Consider the following 17,507-nt stretch of genomic DNA (forward strand, 5'->3'; position numbering starts at 1 on the left):
GGCAGGGGCAGGAGGGGGCAGGGCAGGGGTGGAGTCGGGGCATGGCTGGAGACGAGCACCCACCAGCTCTGGGAAAAGTTAGTGCCTATGAATAGGAGCATGAAAAAAACATCTATCCAAAAGGCAGCTCATAACAGCCAGCCCATATTTACATTCAGAGACACGGCCTGGCCTCAGACACTGGTACACGATATACACAATTGAATCTGGAGCTTCCTTGGTAATTTAAGTAATTTAAATGGAAGAGACTTTGCTGGCACTCTATGGACCACTGAAAACCTTTCTGAAGTACCATTCTGCTACCTGATTAGTGGACTGATGGCAGAATTTTGCCCTAAAAAAGTTACTCCTACCTTTCTCTTTCAACATACACAATTTTCTCCTGAGAGCGTAAGTAAAAGCTGATTTTAGTTATTTTAACATGAAGTGGGTCCATAGGCTTTGAAGGTATCCTTCAAATCATACAATAATATCAAATACCCTATTATATTGCATTTAGGTTCTTATACTGCAATATAACACCATACACAAGTACACATTGGCACAATGTGCAAACCAATCTAAAATGACTCCAATATTGATAATATATATTAAATAAATATTCAAGTATTATGTGTATTCTGTATCATATATTAAAAATATAATAAAATAGTTTAAAACCCTGAATTTGTAATAATGTTTACTACTATGAATCCTATAGTTATAGCTATATAAGGTTGCATAGTAATGGCCACGATAAAAACCTGCTTAGATATAGTCAAAACTTTCTGGAAAAAAAATTGTATTAATCGGAACCTTCCCATGCCTGATCTCATTACAAATACTGTATATTATTATGACGGTTTTAGTCCACACACTAAGTTATGACTCAAAATTAGCATGTGATTTCAATAACCCTTGTTCATATGATTATTTTATATTATATTTGGCACTGCTACTTGATTGTGAGACATTTTAAATACAAAGACCTCATATAAAGGTTAAGCATTTTTTGCATTTGTATACAGTGACAGGTCAAGTGACCCATGATCTGATACAGGATCAAAGCTCTATGGTCCTGAAGTACACAATTTACTGCTGCCAGAGTCTCTTCCTGCAGCAGGGAAAGGCTCCCGCTGCAGGGAAGCAATGGGACACTACATAGCTAAAACCAGCAGTGTAGACGGGGAGGCATGGCTTGGGTGAGTAGAGAGCTGTGTAGGGTATGTACATGGGCACATATCCACACCCTTCAGGCATATCTGCATTATATTTGCCCAAGCCATGCCTCACTGTTTACATTGCTATTTATACCCTTGCTACAGAGGCTACTTGTGTATGTACTCTACACACCATTGAAAAAACATGCTGTGTAGAATAGATGTACCTATAGTATGACATGAGGACAGCTACGGACTCTCATGTAGGAAGTTCCCAACCCATTCCCATTGATTTCTTTGGTGTAAGACAGGGGTTCTCAACCTTTTTCTTTCTGCGGCCCCCCCAACATGCTACAAAAGCTCCACAGCCCACATGTGCCACAACAACTGTTTTTCTGCATGTAAAAGCCAGCCTGGCATTAGGGAGTAGCAAGCAGGGCAATTGCCCAAGGCCCCACCCTCAGGGGACATTGTGAAGCTAAGCTCCTCAGGCTTCAGCTCGAGGCCCGGCTGGCAGGGCTCTGGACAGTGGGGCTTTAACTTTCTGCCCTGACCCTCAGTGAGTCTAATGCTGGCAGAGCCCCTGAAACCTACTCTCAGATCCCCAAGGGGCTTCGGACCCCTGGTTGAGAACAGCTGGTGTAAGAGATCAAGCCATAGTACCTAATTATCAGAAAAAACACTCACATTTGAGACGATTATTAATGTTTTCAACAGCTGATCTTTTATACATATCACAGGATGTTTTGGAAACTATGATATCTCATCCATTGCAAAACTTAAATTAAAAAATATCTATCAAACATTTATTAGCCAGTATCAAAATATTAACATTTGAAAGGTAAGATCAATTTCAAAGTTAAATCATTTTTAAAACCCTGCCAATAAATGAAAAAAGAATCCCTCTTTCATTATAATGGATGTTTATAGCATACGTTCAGAATGGAGTCCTTCATTTCAATAACTAAACTTTTATGGTGATAAAATTAAGACTACTCAAATTTATGTTACTAAATTAGTGAGAATGTCCTTAATTGTATCTAACTGTACAATGTCTACCATGGGAATACAATCTGTAATCTTTGTTCTTATGTCCCAAAGTTGAACTTCTACTGTATATGAATCACACATTTCAGCTTACATCACCTGTTCAGATTCTGAAATTATTTAAGATTTTTCTCTATTTATTATCACTGTTGTGACAATTTGCCCACAACTGATCAGGTCTAGGTGTCCCACCGGCACTAGTGTCAGACACTGAGGGACACGATTTATTTTTATTTAAAAGACAGAAGGAGAATCATTGGGGTGCCACCAAGCTCCTGATGTAGAACTGTAACTCATATGCTTGGCTGCGACCTCTACATTGTCTATCAGATTTAAGAAGGTGTTTCAAGAAACAATTGTCCAAATAAGCCCTCAGTCATTGCAGGGTTTGCATGTATTCCGGTAATTGGGTAAATGTCTGGGTTTTTCAAAATGTTCTTGTGAGGTAGATAAGTAGGAAAGTAGGTTTTAGTACTCTCATGTTAAAGATGGAGAGTCTAAGGCAGAAAGGTTAACTGACTGCAGGAAGACTGCAGAGGAAGTCAGTGCCAGAGCTGAGACTAGAAAGACAGAGATCCTTGCTCAGTCTAGTTTTTACTTCAACAGACCATGCCTTTCAACCTATTGAACTGTCCTTGTTGTGGGTAGAAGCCACATAGGCTGCTCTCCCTCAAATATTTGCAATCTTATTAGCAAGTTAAAATAGTTCCAGGGAAGATTAAAGTTGTGCAACCGACAGTTTCACAGCAGATCATAACAGATACCCTTGAACTTGGCTGCATTAAGGGGTCATATGTTTTCCTAGATGAACTGCTCTTTATTTCTTCAGAGTGTAAGGCACACACTGGTTTTTCTACTACTTCAGCTATTCATGTCTTGTCTTTTGACCTACTGTGTTTAATAAATAAATATATTCTTCCCTTGGTAAACACACAACTTCCATTAGCAGTAGTGGGAATTAACTATATGCACTGGGGGGGGGGGGATAATTATTGTGGTCTTTATATGGAAGCTTCTGTCTTTCATGTTACAGTTCTTTTATGTCACTCTTTCACCAATTATAAGAGCTTTTTTACATTAATATATCTACTGTCAAAATCTCTCAACACTCCAGTGTCATAGGACTGGTAGTATTTATTCATTTTTCCAATAATAATCTGAAATTAATGTAGACAGATTATCCTACTTTGATGTGTGCTGATCTGGAGTGTGCTTCTTGTTCATGCTCATTCATGTTTATCAAGATGGTACTTCAGTATTTACAGCACTATTTTGGCATCAAAACCAGTAGAAACAGAATGAGTAGGTTATGCTGTTGAAATCCTGTCACCACTTACCCTGAATCTAAGCAGTGTTTGTGAATTACTCACAGAGGTTGCTTCTGTGGCAGTAGGTCGTGCATTGTATATTTGTGTTATTGTACTGTACCAAGTTTAAGAGCTCAACAAATATGGGGCTCATTTTTATTCTCTTATCTGTGCTGAGCAGATCTTACTTTGAAGCCTACTGAAATCAATGAGGCTACTTGAGAAGTTAGGTATTACCCAACATGGCAGAATCACACCCTTGATTGATTTCTTTAATGAGAGTGGACTGGGTGAAGAAAAAAATATATTATATTTAAACTACCATTCCAACAGGCCTCTATGTAACATTTGATCAAAGGGATCTCTCAAGGACAGTGGTTAAAAATCTAAAACCCCATTCTTTGCGTTCCCTTATATGCTCAAGTGAGTTCTAGCCAATTGAAAATGCTCTGTTCATTCTGAGATAATCAACAGCATTGTCATCATACGAAAATCACATAAATGTTGGGGTTTGTGGAAGTAGTGCTTAAGAACATAAGAACGGCCGTACTGGGTCAGACAAAAGGTCCATCTAGCCCAGTATCCTGTCTACCAACAGTGGGCAATGCCAGGTGCCCCAGAGGGAGTGAACCTAACAGGCAATGATCAAGTGATCTCTCTCCTGCCATCCATCTCCATCCTCTGACAAACAGAGGCTAGGGACACCATTCCTTACCCATCCTGGCTAACAGCCATTTATGGACTTAACTACCATGAATTTATCCAGTTCCCTTTTAAACGCTGTTATAGTCCTAGTCTTCACAACCTCCTCAGGTAAGGAGTTCCACAAGTTGACTGTGCGCTGCGTGAAGAAGAACTTCCTTTTATTTGTTTTAAACCTGCTGCCTAGTAATTTCATTTGGTGGCCCCTAGTTCTTGTATTATGGGAATAAGTAAATAACTTTTCCTTATCCACTTTCTCCACATCACTCATGATTTTATATACCTCTATCATATCCCCCCTTAGTCTCCCCTTTTCCAAGATGAAGAGTCCTAGCCTCTTTAATCTTTCCTCATATAGGACCCTCTCCAGTTGCCCTTTTCTGAACCTTTTCTAGTGCCAGTATATCTTTTTTGAGATGAGGAGACCACATCTGTATACAGTATTCAAGATGTGGGCGTACCATCGATTTATATAAGGGTAATAATATATTCTCAGTCTTATTCTCTATCCCCTTTTTAATGATTCCTAACATCCTGTTTGCTTTTTTAACCGCCTCTGCACACTGGGTGGACATCTTCAGAGAACTATCCACGATGACTCCAAGATCTTTTTCCTGACTCGTAGTTAAATTAGCCCCCATCATATTGTATGTATAGTTGGGGTTATTTTTTCCAATGTGCATTACTTTACATTTATCCACATTAAATTTCATTTGCCATTTTGTTGCCCAATGCTTACCTGCCTTGATGTTCTGGACCTGCTACAAGGTACATATTTTCTTGAAAGAGGTATTTGCACAGCTCCCCACTATTCTGAGATACAGTATTTTCTAATTCTTTTTGGGAAGGATATGCCTGCTTAGAAATTCCAAATAGTATGTCACTTATTTTTGTGGCTAGAATAATTTTTCTGCTAAGAGAAGGGTGATTCTTTAGTATCTATTTGACTTTTGGCAATATTGTGTTGAAAGTGCAAAATGACAACTTGGCAGCCCACAGGAAGAGACTAGAAAACAAATTTCATTAAATCTGGATGGTCTTTGTGGACTCATATTTGTAGTTACAGTCCTTTTTCTTGGTCCTGAAACTCCTACTTATCAGAAATTACAGCCACCTAGAGCTTTGTTCCATATTTTGTGTTTTACTGACTCATGTTTGTTTTTCATGACTAATGTTACTTTTCCCTTTCAGGAATTAAGTTCCCCCTGCATCAGTATTGTTTTCTTTTCCTCTTTTTCCTTATCATATGTTTCCCCGTGTTATTAACAAAATAATTGCATGATATTAGTTAACAAGAATGTTTTAAAAATATTCTACAATGAGAAAGAAAAACAAGCATTTGCTCCTTTCATCACTCCCCTTATAAAAATTTAAGTGTAACCTAAAATCTAGCTTATTTATTATGTGGCCAATGTATTTATTTTACAAGTAAAATTCATTATTCAAATGTTCCTGCAGAAGGACGCCATGTACAATCCTGAACCTTTAAAATCCCTTCTGTCCTGCAGAATGAATTCCACTGAATGAGTTCCTATAAAAAAAAATCACTCCCTTCTTGCAAGTGGAATTTTAAAGTACAAAGACTGAATTAGACCATACAAGAAATAAATTACTTAACAGTTGAGTTTAACTGCTAATAAAACATATATTGAAATCCTCAGGACTGATCGCTTAAAATTACTAGTGATAAAACATTTTCTATGATGATGAGTAAAGGAGATAAAGTTTGTAATTCTGATAAATTACTTACTACTAGGATGGTTGCAGGTAACTGAATATAGTTGTACAGCCAAAATGTGGACACAGTGAACTTTTGATACCAGCATCTATACCAACCCTGGTTAAACTAAAAGCAGTTCTATTCTAGAACTTCACCTAGAATGTTCAGTTCCACATGAGAAGGATATACTTGTGGCCACAAAGGTTGCTGCTTTTCAGATGCTTAAAAAAAAAAAAGGTGAAAGAGCAAATCAGATATGATAATAGCAAGAGCACTTACCTGCCACTGACAGCAAAACACAGCTGACACATTCCATGTAACACTGCTGTAGCATTTTGCAGAAAAGTAGCTATTTTTGAATTGTCATCAACAGGACCTTGGACGGAGAGGAAACAGCAGCATAACTTGTCTATCAATCCTATATTCACCACATAACTATAAGTGGAGGGAAAAAACATTGTATTAAGATATGGCACTCTGCCAGTTTCAATGAATTTTTTTTTTAGTATTATCATTATCAATGTCAACTTGTATAAAAAGCAGGTTTTGAATTCACAACTATACAAACATAAAAGGTTAAATAAAGTAGCTTAAATTGCAATAATCTTAGATTTGGCTCTCTATAGCTATAGAAGTTTCTGTTAAGAGATCTGTCTATCTTAGGGTAATTTCTATTATATTTTCACAAGTAAGATGAATGAATATGTTTATTTTACCATACTCTCAGAAGGACAATGGAATTTTGCCATAGTTAAATGATTTATAATAATCTTTATATTTTTGCAGTAGTATGATTTTTTTAACATGAAGAGAAAAAACTTCCCAGAACACAATAACACAAGAATAAGATGTTATCCAGATGCAATCTTATTACAACATAAACCAGCAATGACTACTGCATATTCTTTTTTTTTATAGGCAACAATTAAATGACTAACAAATAACAATTAGATAACAGCTTTCTACTGTTAAATGACTTTTTTTATTGTGGTAGCTAAAACTCTGGTCCAGGCCCTGATCATCTCCTACCTCATCATTTCAGGTTGCAGCTGCTGCCATCTTACCTCCTTCAACTCTATTAAAAAAGTGCTGCTCCCCAGATCATCTCCCCAGATATATCACCCCACTCTTAACCCCCCTCCCTAAGAGTTGCAGGGCTAGAAACCAGACTTTTTGCCAAAGTTTACACAACAGACAGCTATTGGAAACAACATGAGTAATTATGAGTAAAAATACATTGTGTACAAAGTAGGGATCTCATTGCAGTATTAAAAGACCATTTAAAATCTTATTAAAAAAAGACTGAAGATTATTAGTTACACTCAGATTGACTGTTCAGGTAAATTTGTGAAAAGTTGTAAGTATTAGATGTCTTCTAGATTTCTGATCTAAGCAATTCATCTGCAATACAGGTCATAAACATGCTCTCCAATATTGGCAGGCAAATACCAAGACAACAGCTAAGGAGTTAGATGTGTAAAATGCTGAGTGCTGTCTATCTCTGAGCAGCAGGAGGGGAAGAGGATGACCAGGAGATGAACTGAAGCTAATAATGATAAATTATTATCGAAGGTACACATTTTCTGGTCAATGTTATTCTTCCTTTTTCTCCAGGGACATCTCTACATTCTTATTGGCACTCCAAGGATCCCTCCATCTCCCCTTTAGTTTACTGCCCAACCTTGACGCAATGTGCTGTAAGCTATCATACTTCTGACAGAGAAGAAATGGAAGAAACTCTTCCCAGTCTATCTGTGCCATTCCTTAACTGGCTTTGGGGGCAACATGAGAGACATGAAGCACTCTCTCCCCCCCCCGGAACTAAGCGTACAGCTGAGTAGAGTTACAAAGCTTTGCTTTCCCTCCCCTTTTTCCTTTTAGTTAGAAATTTTTCCCATGGTAGAGTAGTTCCAGTATCTCTGCACAGCATAGCTGCTCTTGTGGTACACAAACTGTGTGGCAGTTAGTTGGTGCTGCTTATGCAGTGCACATTAACTTTTCCCATAGAGTTGCAAATATTTTCACTGAAACTTTGTTTTTAGTCAAACATCTTAGTTTAAATATCTCCAAAAAGAAACATGATAAAGTGGTGAGGAGGTGAAAGATTCTCATTAATAATATTAATTTATCTGTTTGTGGCTAATTTAAAACACCCACCCCTCTCCTTTTTCCTAATTGCACTATTACTCTGTCACCATGCCTTTCATTCCCCTGTTAGAATCAGATCCCTTAAAGTGCCCCAGGTGAAGGGCCTATCCTGATTCTCATGTATCTTCTTAGCTCTGGGGTATGCCTGTGCTTGGCCCTGTCCGTTTCAGATGTCAGTGCAGTACAAAATATCAATAAGCAGACCTCCCACCCTCTCATTCATATATGGGGAAAATACAACATCCTGAAATTTCACACTCTTTGAAAACCTGTTTGGGAAGGGGGCAGGGCTACATGTGAACAATAAAATTTTAGAGGTCACTGGTATCTATGACAACTGTTTGTTTTGCCTTCCTCCTACAGCTGTCCTCTTAGATTTATATCAGTCAACATTATGCCAGAGTTTAAAAAAAAGTTTTAAAATGCACTAATTATAAAATGTAAATACAAGGGGTTTAAGACTTAAAAAAAGTATTTACTTTGCTCTCTTATGTTACCTTTGCCACACTTTTGTACCACCACATAAGTATTCAACTCCTGTAGTGGTATAAAAACATTCTTGATGATTTTTATATATTTAAGACATTACTTAATTTGCAAAACTAGTTCATAAACCAGCATTTTCCAAGAGAAATGTCAGTTTCCTACCCTAGTTAAGACATTAAGCTAATGAACAGTAAAGAATGAGAATGACATAGAAATGGCAGGTGGCGGGATTCTGTATTTAGTGAAGTAGATACGTTCTGATGGTTAATTGCTAAAAATAGAAAGCCAAAGATTTAGGATAAGAAAAAAGCAGAGCAGCTGGATTACCCTTTGAATGCTACATATATCATGTATATTCACTGTCCATGAGGTTTCTGGGGTGCCTACATTACTTGTGGAAAACTTTAATAGTATAGTCTAATAGTACATCTATGGTTTAAGGAGGCAGCATTGCTCATTGGATAGGACACAGGACAAGGAGTTAGAAAAAAACGTGGTAAAGTTCATATAAAACAGGAAGACCTTAAAGAAACTATGGGCAGCTGACAGTCTGTCTGGGTTCAAGTGAAAGAGAATAGGTAGACTAGAAATTTGCAACACACAACTTCTCAAATAACTAATCTGTAGAAAATAACAAACCCAAAAAGAGTTGCAAAAAGAAAAATAGTAATGAGATTTTTCAAGTACTTAGGAAACACTAAATGAAGTCATACATTCAAGAACAAAGTACCTGAGTGATTTAGTCTATAAAATCTTTGAACAGAACCAACAAAAGTAAAAACTAGTACAGACTGTATAATCAACCTGTGGAATTCAGTGTCACAGAAGGTCATTGAGTTAAACACTGTGGCTGGATTTTATAAAGGGCTGGATAATTACATAAGTATTAACATCATTTGTAGCTATGTAGGCTAACATAATGGCAATCAATTCTCATCTTTTAGGGTGAGAAAAGATCTGCAGGAGACAGAAAGGAATTTGCCCCCTTATGTTAAGCATTGCACAAGTAAGTAGGTGCATTTTTTATTTCTATGGCTTCCTTTGCACCCTGAGGGATTAACTATTGCAGAAGATAAGATTTCTTAAACAGATCAATGGCCTGATTTGACATAAAACATTCTATGTTCCTAAAATGTAAAAGGAAAGCAAGCAAGCAATTCTGCTTCATTCTGAGAAACAAAGAACAAAATCATTGATGTAAAGATGAGGAAACATTATATGCCTTTGATAGTGATATATGACATTAGGACTGAATTGAAATAAAAAACGGGGTCATTCTATATAAACTACAGGGTGTGTGTATGTGTGTGTGTGTGCACATGTTTGTAACACACACAAAGTATGCTGAAAAAATGTTATTTAGGTTTCAAAGTCAAGCACTCAAAAGCTTTAAAATGCCAGAATCCCCCAGGTCTGGCTCTTGTCCTGTTTGCTTTCCATTCAGGCAGCTTTCTCCTCTCTTCCTGCCAGTCAGTAGAGGGGGCTTTAAGAGTACAGGAGAGACAGGCCCTCCTACCCTTTGTTCTGATGCCCAGCTCTGGCACAGCCCCCAGCAGCCCAGAGTGGCAACTACAGGGAACGTTCTGCTCAGCCCCCTGTTGCCTCAGGCTGCAGCATGCCCAGTGCAGAAAGAATGTTCAGAGAATTAAGCTGCAAAGTTCTAGCAAGCCGCTAGAGAGCATGGGCAAGCTACAATTTTTCAAAAAGGTTGCCCACCTGCCAAATTTCAAGTTGCTGCACCAAAGGAAGGGGGCACCAAACCTTCCCAAAGAAAAGGTTGCCAGAATATTTTAACATGGTCAAAACAACATATTTTCCCCATACCACTTTATGGCTGAACCATTTGGGCTGAAATTTTCCAAAATAATTCAGCATGTGACAGATACCTGGTATGGAAAATTTCAACACAAATGGTTCAAGTATGGCACAGTTATAAGCAATTTAAAGCAGGGTCTTATATTGGGATGTGTCAGGCAACCTTAATAATAACAGATGGCGCTATCAACCATTCCTAATATATGGTTTGTGTGTGTATACGTATACCTACCCCCCCCAACACACGTATGTGTAAATATGTACATATTTGTGTTTTAGCACATGGAATTATGAGAAAAAAGAGAAACAATTACTGAAATTAAATAGGATAAAACAACTGAGGGCAAGGAAACAAAAAGCAAAAGGAAAGTGCAGAAAGGTAAATTATTGTGGACCCAAATGTTGTGTGCGCCAATAAATATACTAGGAGTAAAAAAGGTCTGTAGAGATGAACAAAGAAGTGCAAAGAGTAATTAAGGGTAAGAAAGAGTTATATTATGAAGTATTATATAAAATGCAAGGTATAGAGAAAGTCTGCAACAAACGCACATTAAAGTAAAGTGTACTAAAATTGAAAAAAATACTGAAGAGGAGAATGAAAACAAAATTGCATATGAAGAGGTTAAGATAAATCACAATTTTTTCAAGTGCATAAGGAACAAGAGGTCAGTGGTGGAGACAGACAGGCTCTGTGAGATGAAAAAAGTAATTTATTAACTGAAGAGGTAGGCCTTACTGAAAAATTAAATGTATCCTTTGCCTCATGTGCTCACAAAAAAGGTTAAAAGACAGATGCTCAGAACAGACAAATTCCCCAAGGGAGAAAAAAATATAAGACGAAATCAGGGTGTCAGCAGAAGAAGAGACCATGAAATTAGAAGATCTGTAGACTGCTAAAATCTAGGACCACAAAGGGTCTATTCCAAAAGAGAAAGAGATAGGATTCCCATTAGCAAATTGATCTGAAACCTCTATGGAAACATAAGAGGTACGGGACTTGGAGGAGGCTAATGTAACACTATGATCTGAGAAGAGATTTATGAAGATCTAGAAAAGTACAGACCCGAGGGGGACATAATGAAACCAATAACCAGGACTACCTAGCGAGACATCAAGAATGTTATGGTTTAATTGAGGCTAGTCAATAATCAGCATGGATTTTAAAAAAGATGATCACACTTGACATACCTCATAGAATTGAAAAAATAAAATGGAATTAAATAATATCCTTAGCTTACTCCAATGCTAATTATTAAGATCCAACCCTATCTGTCCTCGACTCCCACTGAAATCAGTGAGAATTGAGTGTGCTTGCCACCTGGCAGGAGTGGGTAATAAGACAGCTTTTTATACAGTAACATACCAAAGGCTAATCTGATAAAGTTCACTAAGGGAGTGTTCTGAGTAAGTAAAGAATTCCTTAGATATCAAAGAGAAGAAATTGGGAATAATGACTACCCAAGATGGAAAGAGTTGAGTAGTTGAGTGCAACAAGGATTAATATTAGGACACTTTATTTAATGACTTAGAAGAAAGAACATATAGCACTGTGATGAAACTTGCTAATAATATTAAGTAAGAATGTGTGAATCAATAGAAAGAAGAAGGGCAGCATAATTCAGAATAACATGGATAGACTGTGTGTGTCTATGAATAAGGAACTTTTGAAAGTAAATGCAGATAAATATGAAGTGATGACAGTAAGAACAAAAAGGAAGAACAATGTATTGTACCTGTAGTGGTTGTATATTCAGTATTAAAAGAGATAAATATGGGAATATAGTGCTTTTGCCCAGTAAAAGAAAGGCAAATCACACTGTATATTAAAAAACAAAAGCAACACTATTGATCTCTAAGTCTCCTACTGTCTTATCTGTGTCTGTTTTTATACTGTAAACTCTTATAGCCAGAGACTGTCTTTATGTTGTGTTTTGTATACTGTTGGGAATCAACAAATATTATATAAAAATAATGTAAGGATCCATATACAGAGTTGCTAACTATGGACCGTCTAGAGGAACTTTTATTGTGCAAAATTCTGGTCACCTTTATTTAAGAAAAAAGGACAGAAAGAAAAATCAACCAAATAATACAAGGATTCCCACTGACATAAAGGAAACATGCATATACAAAGGCAGAATTTTGGTGATTTTAATCCAGTACAGTTAAACAAACTAGCAGACTGATGCTGTGAGGTGCTTTAAGCCGACATGATTAAAAGAAGAAGAAGAAGAAGAAAAAAAGATATTTCAGACATCACTGAGAGACATAAATTTCTACAGGGAATAAAAGACAAATGTTCAAGTGTATAAAGTAAATTACTAGCAAATACAAGAATAATTCATGCATGAAGGAAAGCTATGGAAAGTCTTGCCACTAACTTTCTTTCTGTACTGTAGCAAGTAGTTAACATATAGAAACAATAATCAAGAGCAGCAATTAGGAGCAAATAGTAGCATTTTTCAAAAAGAGATTTATCATAATTTGGAGAATGTTTTATACCCTCCATGAAAACTTGTTCTGACTTTCTCTACATTAGTTGCCTTTATTCTATGTTTATTGACAGTGATATTATTGCAGTAAATGTTACTTACTCCTGTGCCAATAAGGAGGTATTTTGCGGTTGGGGAACTTCTGCACATCAGAAGAGAAAGTTGGACAATCACAGGGCCAAATTTTTCACTTACATAAATGCACAAATCTCTATGGACTTGAATGTACATGTATATTTGAGGGCAGAATTTGTCCCATAGTTTTCTGAAAGTGCATTTTTGCTTGAAAACATATATATAGCCTTTGAGTGGTCTTCTGAACCATACATAGGTGTTAGTCTTGTTGAGTTAGGTTCAGAGGAGCTTATTACCATTGCTAGTTCTTGGCAATTTTCTTTCACTAAAATAAAAAGTTTAAAGATATTTCATCAGTTTTTACCTGATCAGGTCCTGAACCCTGCTGTTAAAGGCCTCAACTTTTGAGGGCTTGTTTTTCACTTCCTGTATTATTTTAGGTGCAGTGGGCTGATTATTTACATCTGGTAGACTGGAGATCAGACACCCAAAGACCACAGCAATAATTCTGAGAAGTCCAGTTGTTAAACCTTCAAATACTTGCTTATTTACACTTCTTCCTAATATTGCATTATATTCATCTGGAACACAAACCTGCATAAAGAGATACAATAAACACATTTCCATAAAATATGTAAAATTCAACTAAAGAGACTATTATTGTTCTCCTAAGAATATATTTTTAATTAATGCATGCAGTGAAACAATCATAAAAGCCCGATGGTATACACAGACATGCATTAGAACCATAAATAATAACTGAGGAAACAATATTCCAGCATTATTGATGAACATTAAAATACAATACTGCATCCTTTATTAGGCAGATTGTTATAAGATTATATTTCTCCATCTTCCATTTCCAGTGAATGCCATTTGAAACCTCTAACAATTACAATGCGTGAAAAATGGATGTGTAGAATGTGTACTAATGGATAAAAATGAAGTAATTCCTAAATGGAATTCAGTGTATATGAACTTAAAGAGAAACCTTATAGCAAAGGACTGCTTAACTAACTATATAAAGATATTATTATTAATTATTATGTATAGATAAGGTCTTATGATGATTCACTGGCAAAAACAAAAATATTTTCAATATAACTAATGAATTATAAAGTAAACAAACTAATTAGATGGCTCACTAACTCCTCCATTAGTGCCAGTTTTATCAAATTAAATCTTTGGGTTTGATCTTTTGCTTCTCAGGCTGCATGAGGTTTGGAATGTTACAGAGGCATCACCAGTGCTCTTTTGTGGACAGTGAACCTTTTGCTACTCTGATGATCCACCCGCCTGACTTTGCAAAGTATTCTACAGTGATAATGCCACCCATCTCTCCCTGCCCAGAAAGAAGAATGCTATGACAGTAGTGATGGGTGTATATTTAACAAAATTGATGGGGGATGGCTGGTAGAGAACGACTTGAGTCTTTCTTATATGGTACATACAAGTGAGCCTTTTGATAGAAAATGCAACACACTTAGTAATCCATGTGAATGATCAACTATCAAGATCAAATCTCCTTTGAATTTTTTTCCAGGAGTAACAAAGAGGCACAAGAAATGATTGAAAGATTTTTAATGTAAAAACTGAACATCTATTTTTTTGTGATATTGTTGTCCCAGAAGAATTATGGAGCCTAAAGAAAAACACAGAACAGGTTATTGATAAGGATGGAACTCAGAAACCAGTGTCAGGAAAAAAAAATTAGAATCAGGAGGCTGCACTATCTAACCCATTGGAAAAGGATATTAGAAGGTCTGAGCAGCAAATGTAGGCAACACAAGCCAGAGCCACAGGTGGCCTCATTTTTGTCTCAACTGAAAAGTACCTTGCGGATCAGGAAATAAATTTTCCAGTCAGCAAGAAGGAATCCAATAGTGCTCTTTAGCTTCTGCCTAGCTTAGCACAAAACCAGTACCGTTTGCTGTTGATCTCAGTGCAAACAGATTAATCTCCGGCTGGCCCTAGCAAGCAGGGCCGGCTCCAGGCAGCCAAGCAAGCTCGTGATTGGGGTGGCAGATTATAAGGGGTGGCTTCGGCCAATCCTAGGGCGGCATGGCTGCCCTTTTTTTTTTCTTTTTTTTTTTGTTCGCCACTCTGGCCACCCTGTAGGGGGCGGCGGTGCGGAGGAGGGGGGTGCCCTGATGGGAGCTGGCTGCGTGCTCCAGCTGGTGCCAGGTCTGCAGCAAGCCTGGCAGCCCGCGTCCTTCCAACCCCACCGACCGGAGCGGCGTGGAGCCCTCCCAGCAGGCGGTGTGGCAGGAGGGGCCGAGTGGTGAGTGCCCTGGCTGAAGGAAGCCCTGGCTGCCCCCCTTCTCTCTCCCCCTCACCTTCCCCCTGCTAGCTGGGGTGCGCACTCCACTGCCCGGGGCATGTCTGCAGCGCAGGGAGTCCCACTAGCCGAAAGTGTGTACCCTGGCTCTGTCCGCCCCACCGTTTTTTTTGTTTTTTTTTGCTTCGCCGCTCCAGCCGCCCCCCAGTTTTTTTGTTTTTTTTTTGCTTGAGGCAGCAAAAAAGGCAGAGCCGGCCCTGCTAGCAAGCATGCCCATCATTGAGCTAGACCACTCATATTGGTCCCACTTCATAGACTTGAAAGAAAGTTCTCTAGAGAATTTGTTTCTCCTTATAAGTGAATGGCTAATGGAAAGACTAAGAATAGTTCAGTCTACACACAAGCTGCTCTTAGGCTGTATTGAAGCTAATGTAAAATAGTTTCTAAACTTTCTAGCATTAGCTGCATTCTTACTTCAGATTAGAGGAAGGAAACTGCCAATGCCAGATGAATGACTCACAAAATTGAATATGCAAATAAGCTAAACATATCAAAGAGAGAAGCGCTCTTCTTAGGCAAGAGAAGCATCCTCAGACACATCTCTATCTCCTTCCTTGATTCACATCTGCCTCTTTTGCTTGTAATCCTGGTGCCAATCTTGACACTGAATGCTCATCTCTTCTTTGAATACCCTGAAAATGCTTTTCTGGGGATGATGCTGATGCTGATACTGTGGGTAGAGGGCTGTCACTATGGAAGTAAGATGCTAAAATGAATGAAGATTTCTCCATTGTACTCAATAGACCCAGAAAAATATACAGGCATGTCTGTATCACTGCTGGGATTGTGTCATGATTCACATGAATCATCATTTTAAGTATGGATAAACCTGTAGGTACTGTGGACAGGCTTTTGGTAAAAACCTACATCACCAGAGAGTAAAGATACTTCGTTTGTGATTTCTGAATTAATGTGTGGAAGCAAGAATCTCAAAGGCCAAGAGCATCAAATCAGAGTTCAGGGAAAAGGGAAAGGATTGTAGCATTGAAATGATTGAAAGAATATGATCTGTTTGGAAATCTGTTCAAACTTCCAAAGTCTAGAATGGGCCAAAAAGCTTCTGGAATATTTTAGAATCAAAAGATAATGGGAAAAGAAATCCTGGCCTCTGTGATTCATTGTAACAGTTTCTACTGATAAAGATTAGGAAATATGTCATAACAGAAACTTGTGAGAAGGGTCCTTGAAAAGCAGACTTTGTGTGAGAAGTTGGTTGGGATGAGAAACAAATTCATATTGAAGGGCATAGCCTTTCTCCTCCATAAATTCAAGGTCATATTAACATGACATGTTGGAATGTCAGAAAGGGAGGAAACGGGCTAATGGTGTTACAAGGGGAGCTAATGACAACTAGAAGGAACAATGGGAATTAGTTCCATGCTCTTTCTGGTTAAACCTCAAATTATGCATGATATGAGACCAAGTAGCAGGAGCCAAAGTTGCCCTTTTGTCGATGCCCTTTATATTTTGTAACTGCTAAGGACAACAGGGAAAATGTCTCTAATTCAACTGATAGTGTGGTAGCTCCACCTGGGACTTATTAATTGGCTCAGTCAAACCCAGAAATCTGGCTGAATCTCCTGTCTACTCCCTCTTAGCCAAGGTGTTATCTTTGTCTTGGTGAAAGGCAAATTAAGTTCTTCCCCTCTAGGCCACCTGGATGAGGCCTAAATTCCTCAATGAAGAATATTTTCTGTTGATTGTAACAGAAGCCAACAACCATGATGTCATGTGAGAAACGTAATATGTAGTGCTGCTTGGAGCTCCTGAGTCACAGCTGTGAAAGCTTATTTTTGAAAGGGAGTAAATCAGCAGCTGGAAGCATCTTACTCTAAAGATGGTAGTAATACCTGGACAGATTTACTACATGTAAAACATAAGGCTATATTATATATACAGCTACAAAACTGGGAGCAACTTCTTAGCTAGTGTTCACTGAAGTCAATGAGGGTATGACCGTTTATACCAGCTTAAGATTTGCCCCATTATGAGCACTGGAGGTTCCAGGATCTGGTGACAGACAGAAAAAACAAGAAGTGAATGGAATATGAATGATGTGCTAGCTTTACAGACAGAATCTTGTCACTTTAGGTACATGCATCAAGAAACATGGCTCCTAACTGGGCTCACTGCTTTTAACGGTGCTGATGTCAGCACAGTGCTGTGGTTCTGTAGAAGCAATTTAATGACAGAGAACTTGATCTTTATCCACCCTGTAATTAATGATCAATACTGCCT

At 37.9% G+C, this 17,507-nt stretch overlaps 1 protein-coding gene across 5 annotated transcripts in view; it reads right to left on the reverse strand.

Moving 5' to 3' along the window:
* Positions 1 to 17,507, reverse strand: part of SCAPER (S-phase cyclin A associated protein in the ER) — a 354,496-nt gene that overhangs the window by 58,661 nt on the left and 278,328 nt on the right. For all 5 annotated transcript variants that reach the window (XM_039490831.1, XM_039490828.1, XM_039490827.1 and 2 more), the window contains exons 26-27: positions 13,296 to 13,525; positions 6,195 to 6,350 (exon numbers count right to left, since the gene is read on the reverse strand). In XM_039490831.1, the coding sequence (XP_039346765.1) occupies positions 6,195 to 6,350; positions 13,296 to 13,525 (386 nt within the window). The remainder of the gene's footprint in view (positions 1 to 6,194; positions 6,351 to 13,295; positions 13,526 to 17,507) is intronic.

This window comes from Mauremys reevesii, linkage group 10 (genome assembly GCF_016161935.1).
Source record: "Mauremys reevesii isolate NIE-2019 linkage group 10, ASM1616193v1, whole genome shotgun sequence".
Classification (NCBI taxonomy): Eukaryota; Metazoa; Chordata; order Testudines; family Geoemydidae; genus Mauremys; species Mauremys reevesii.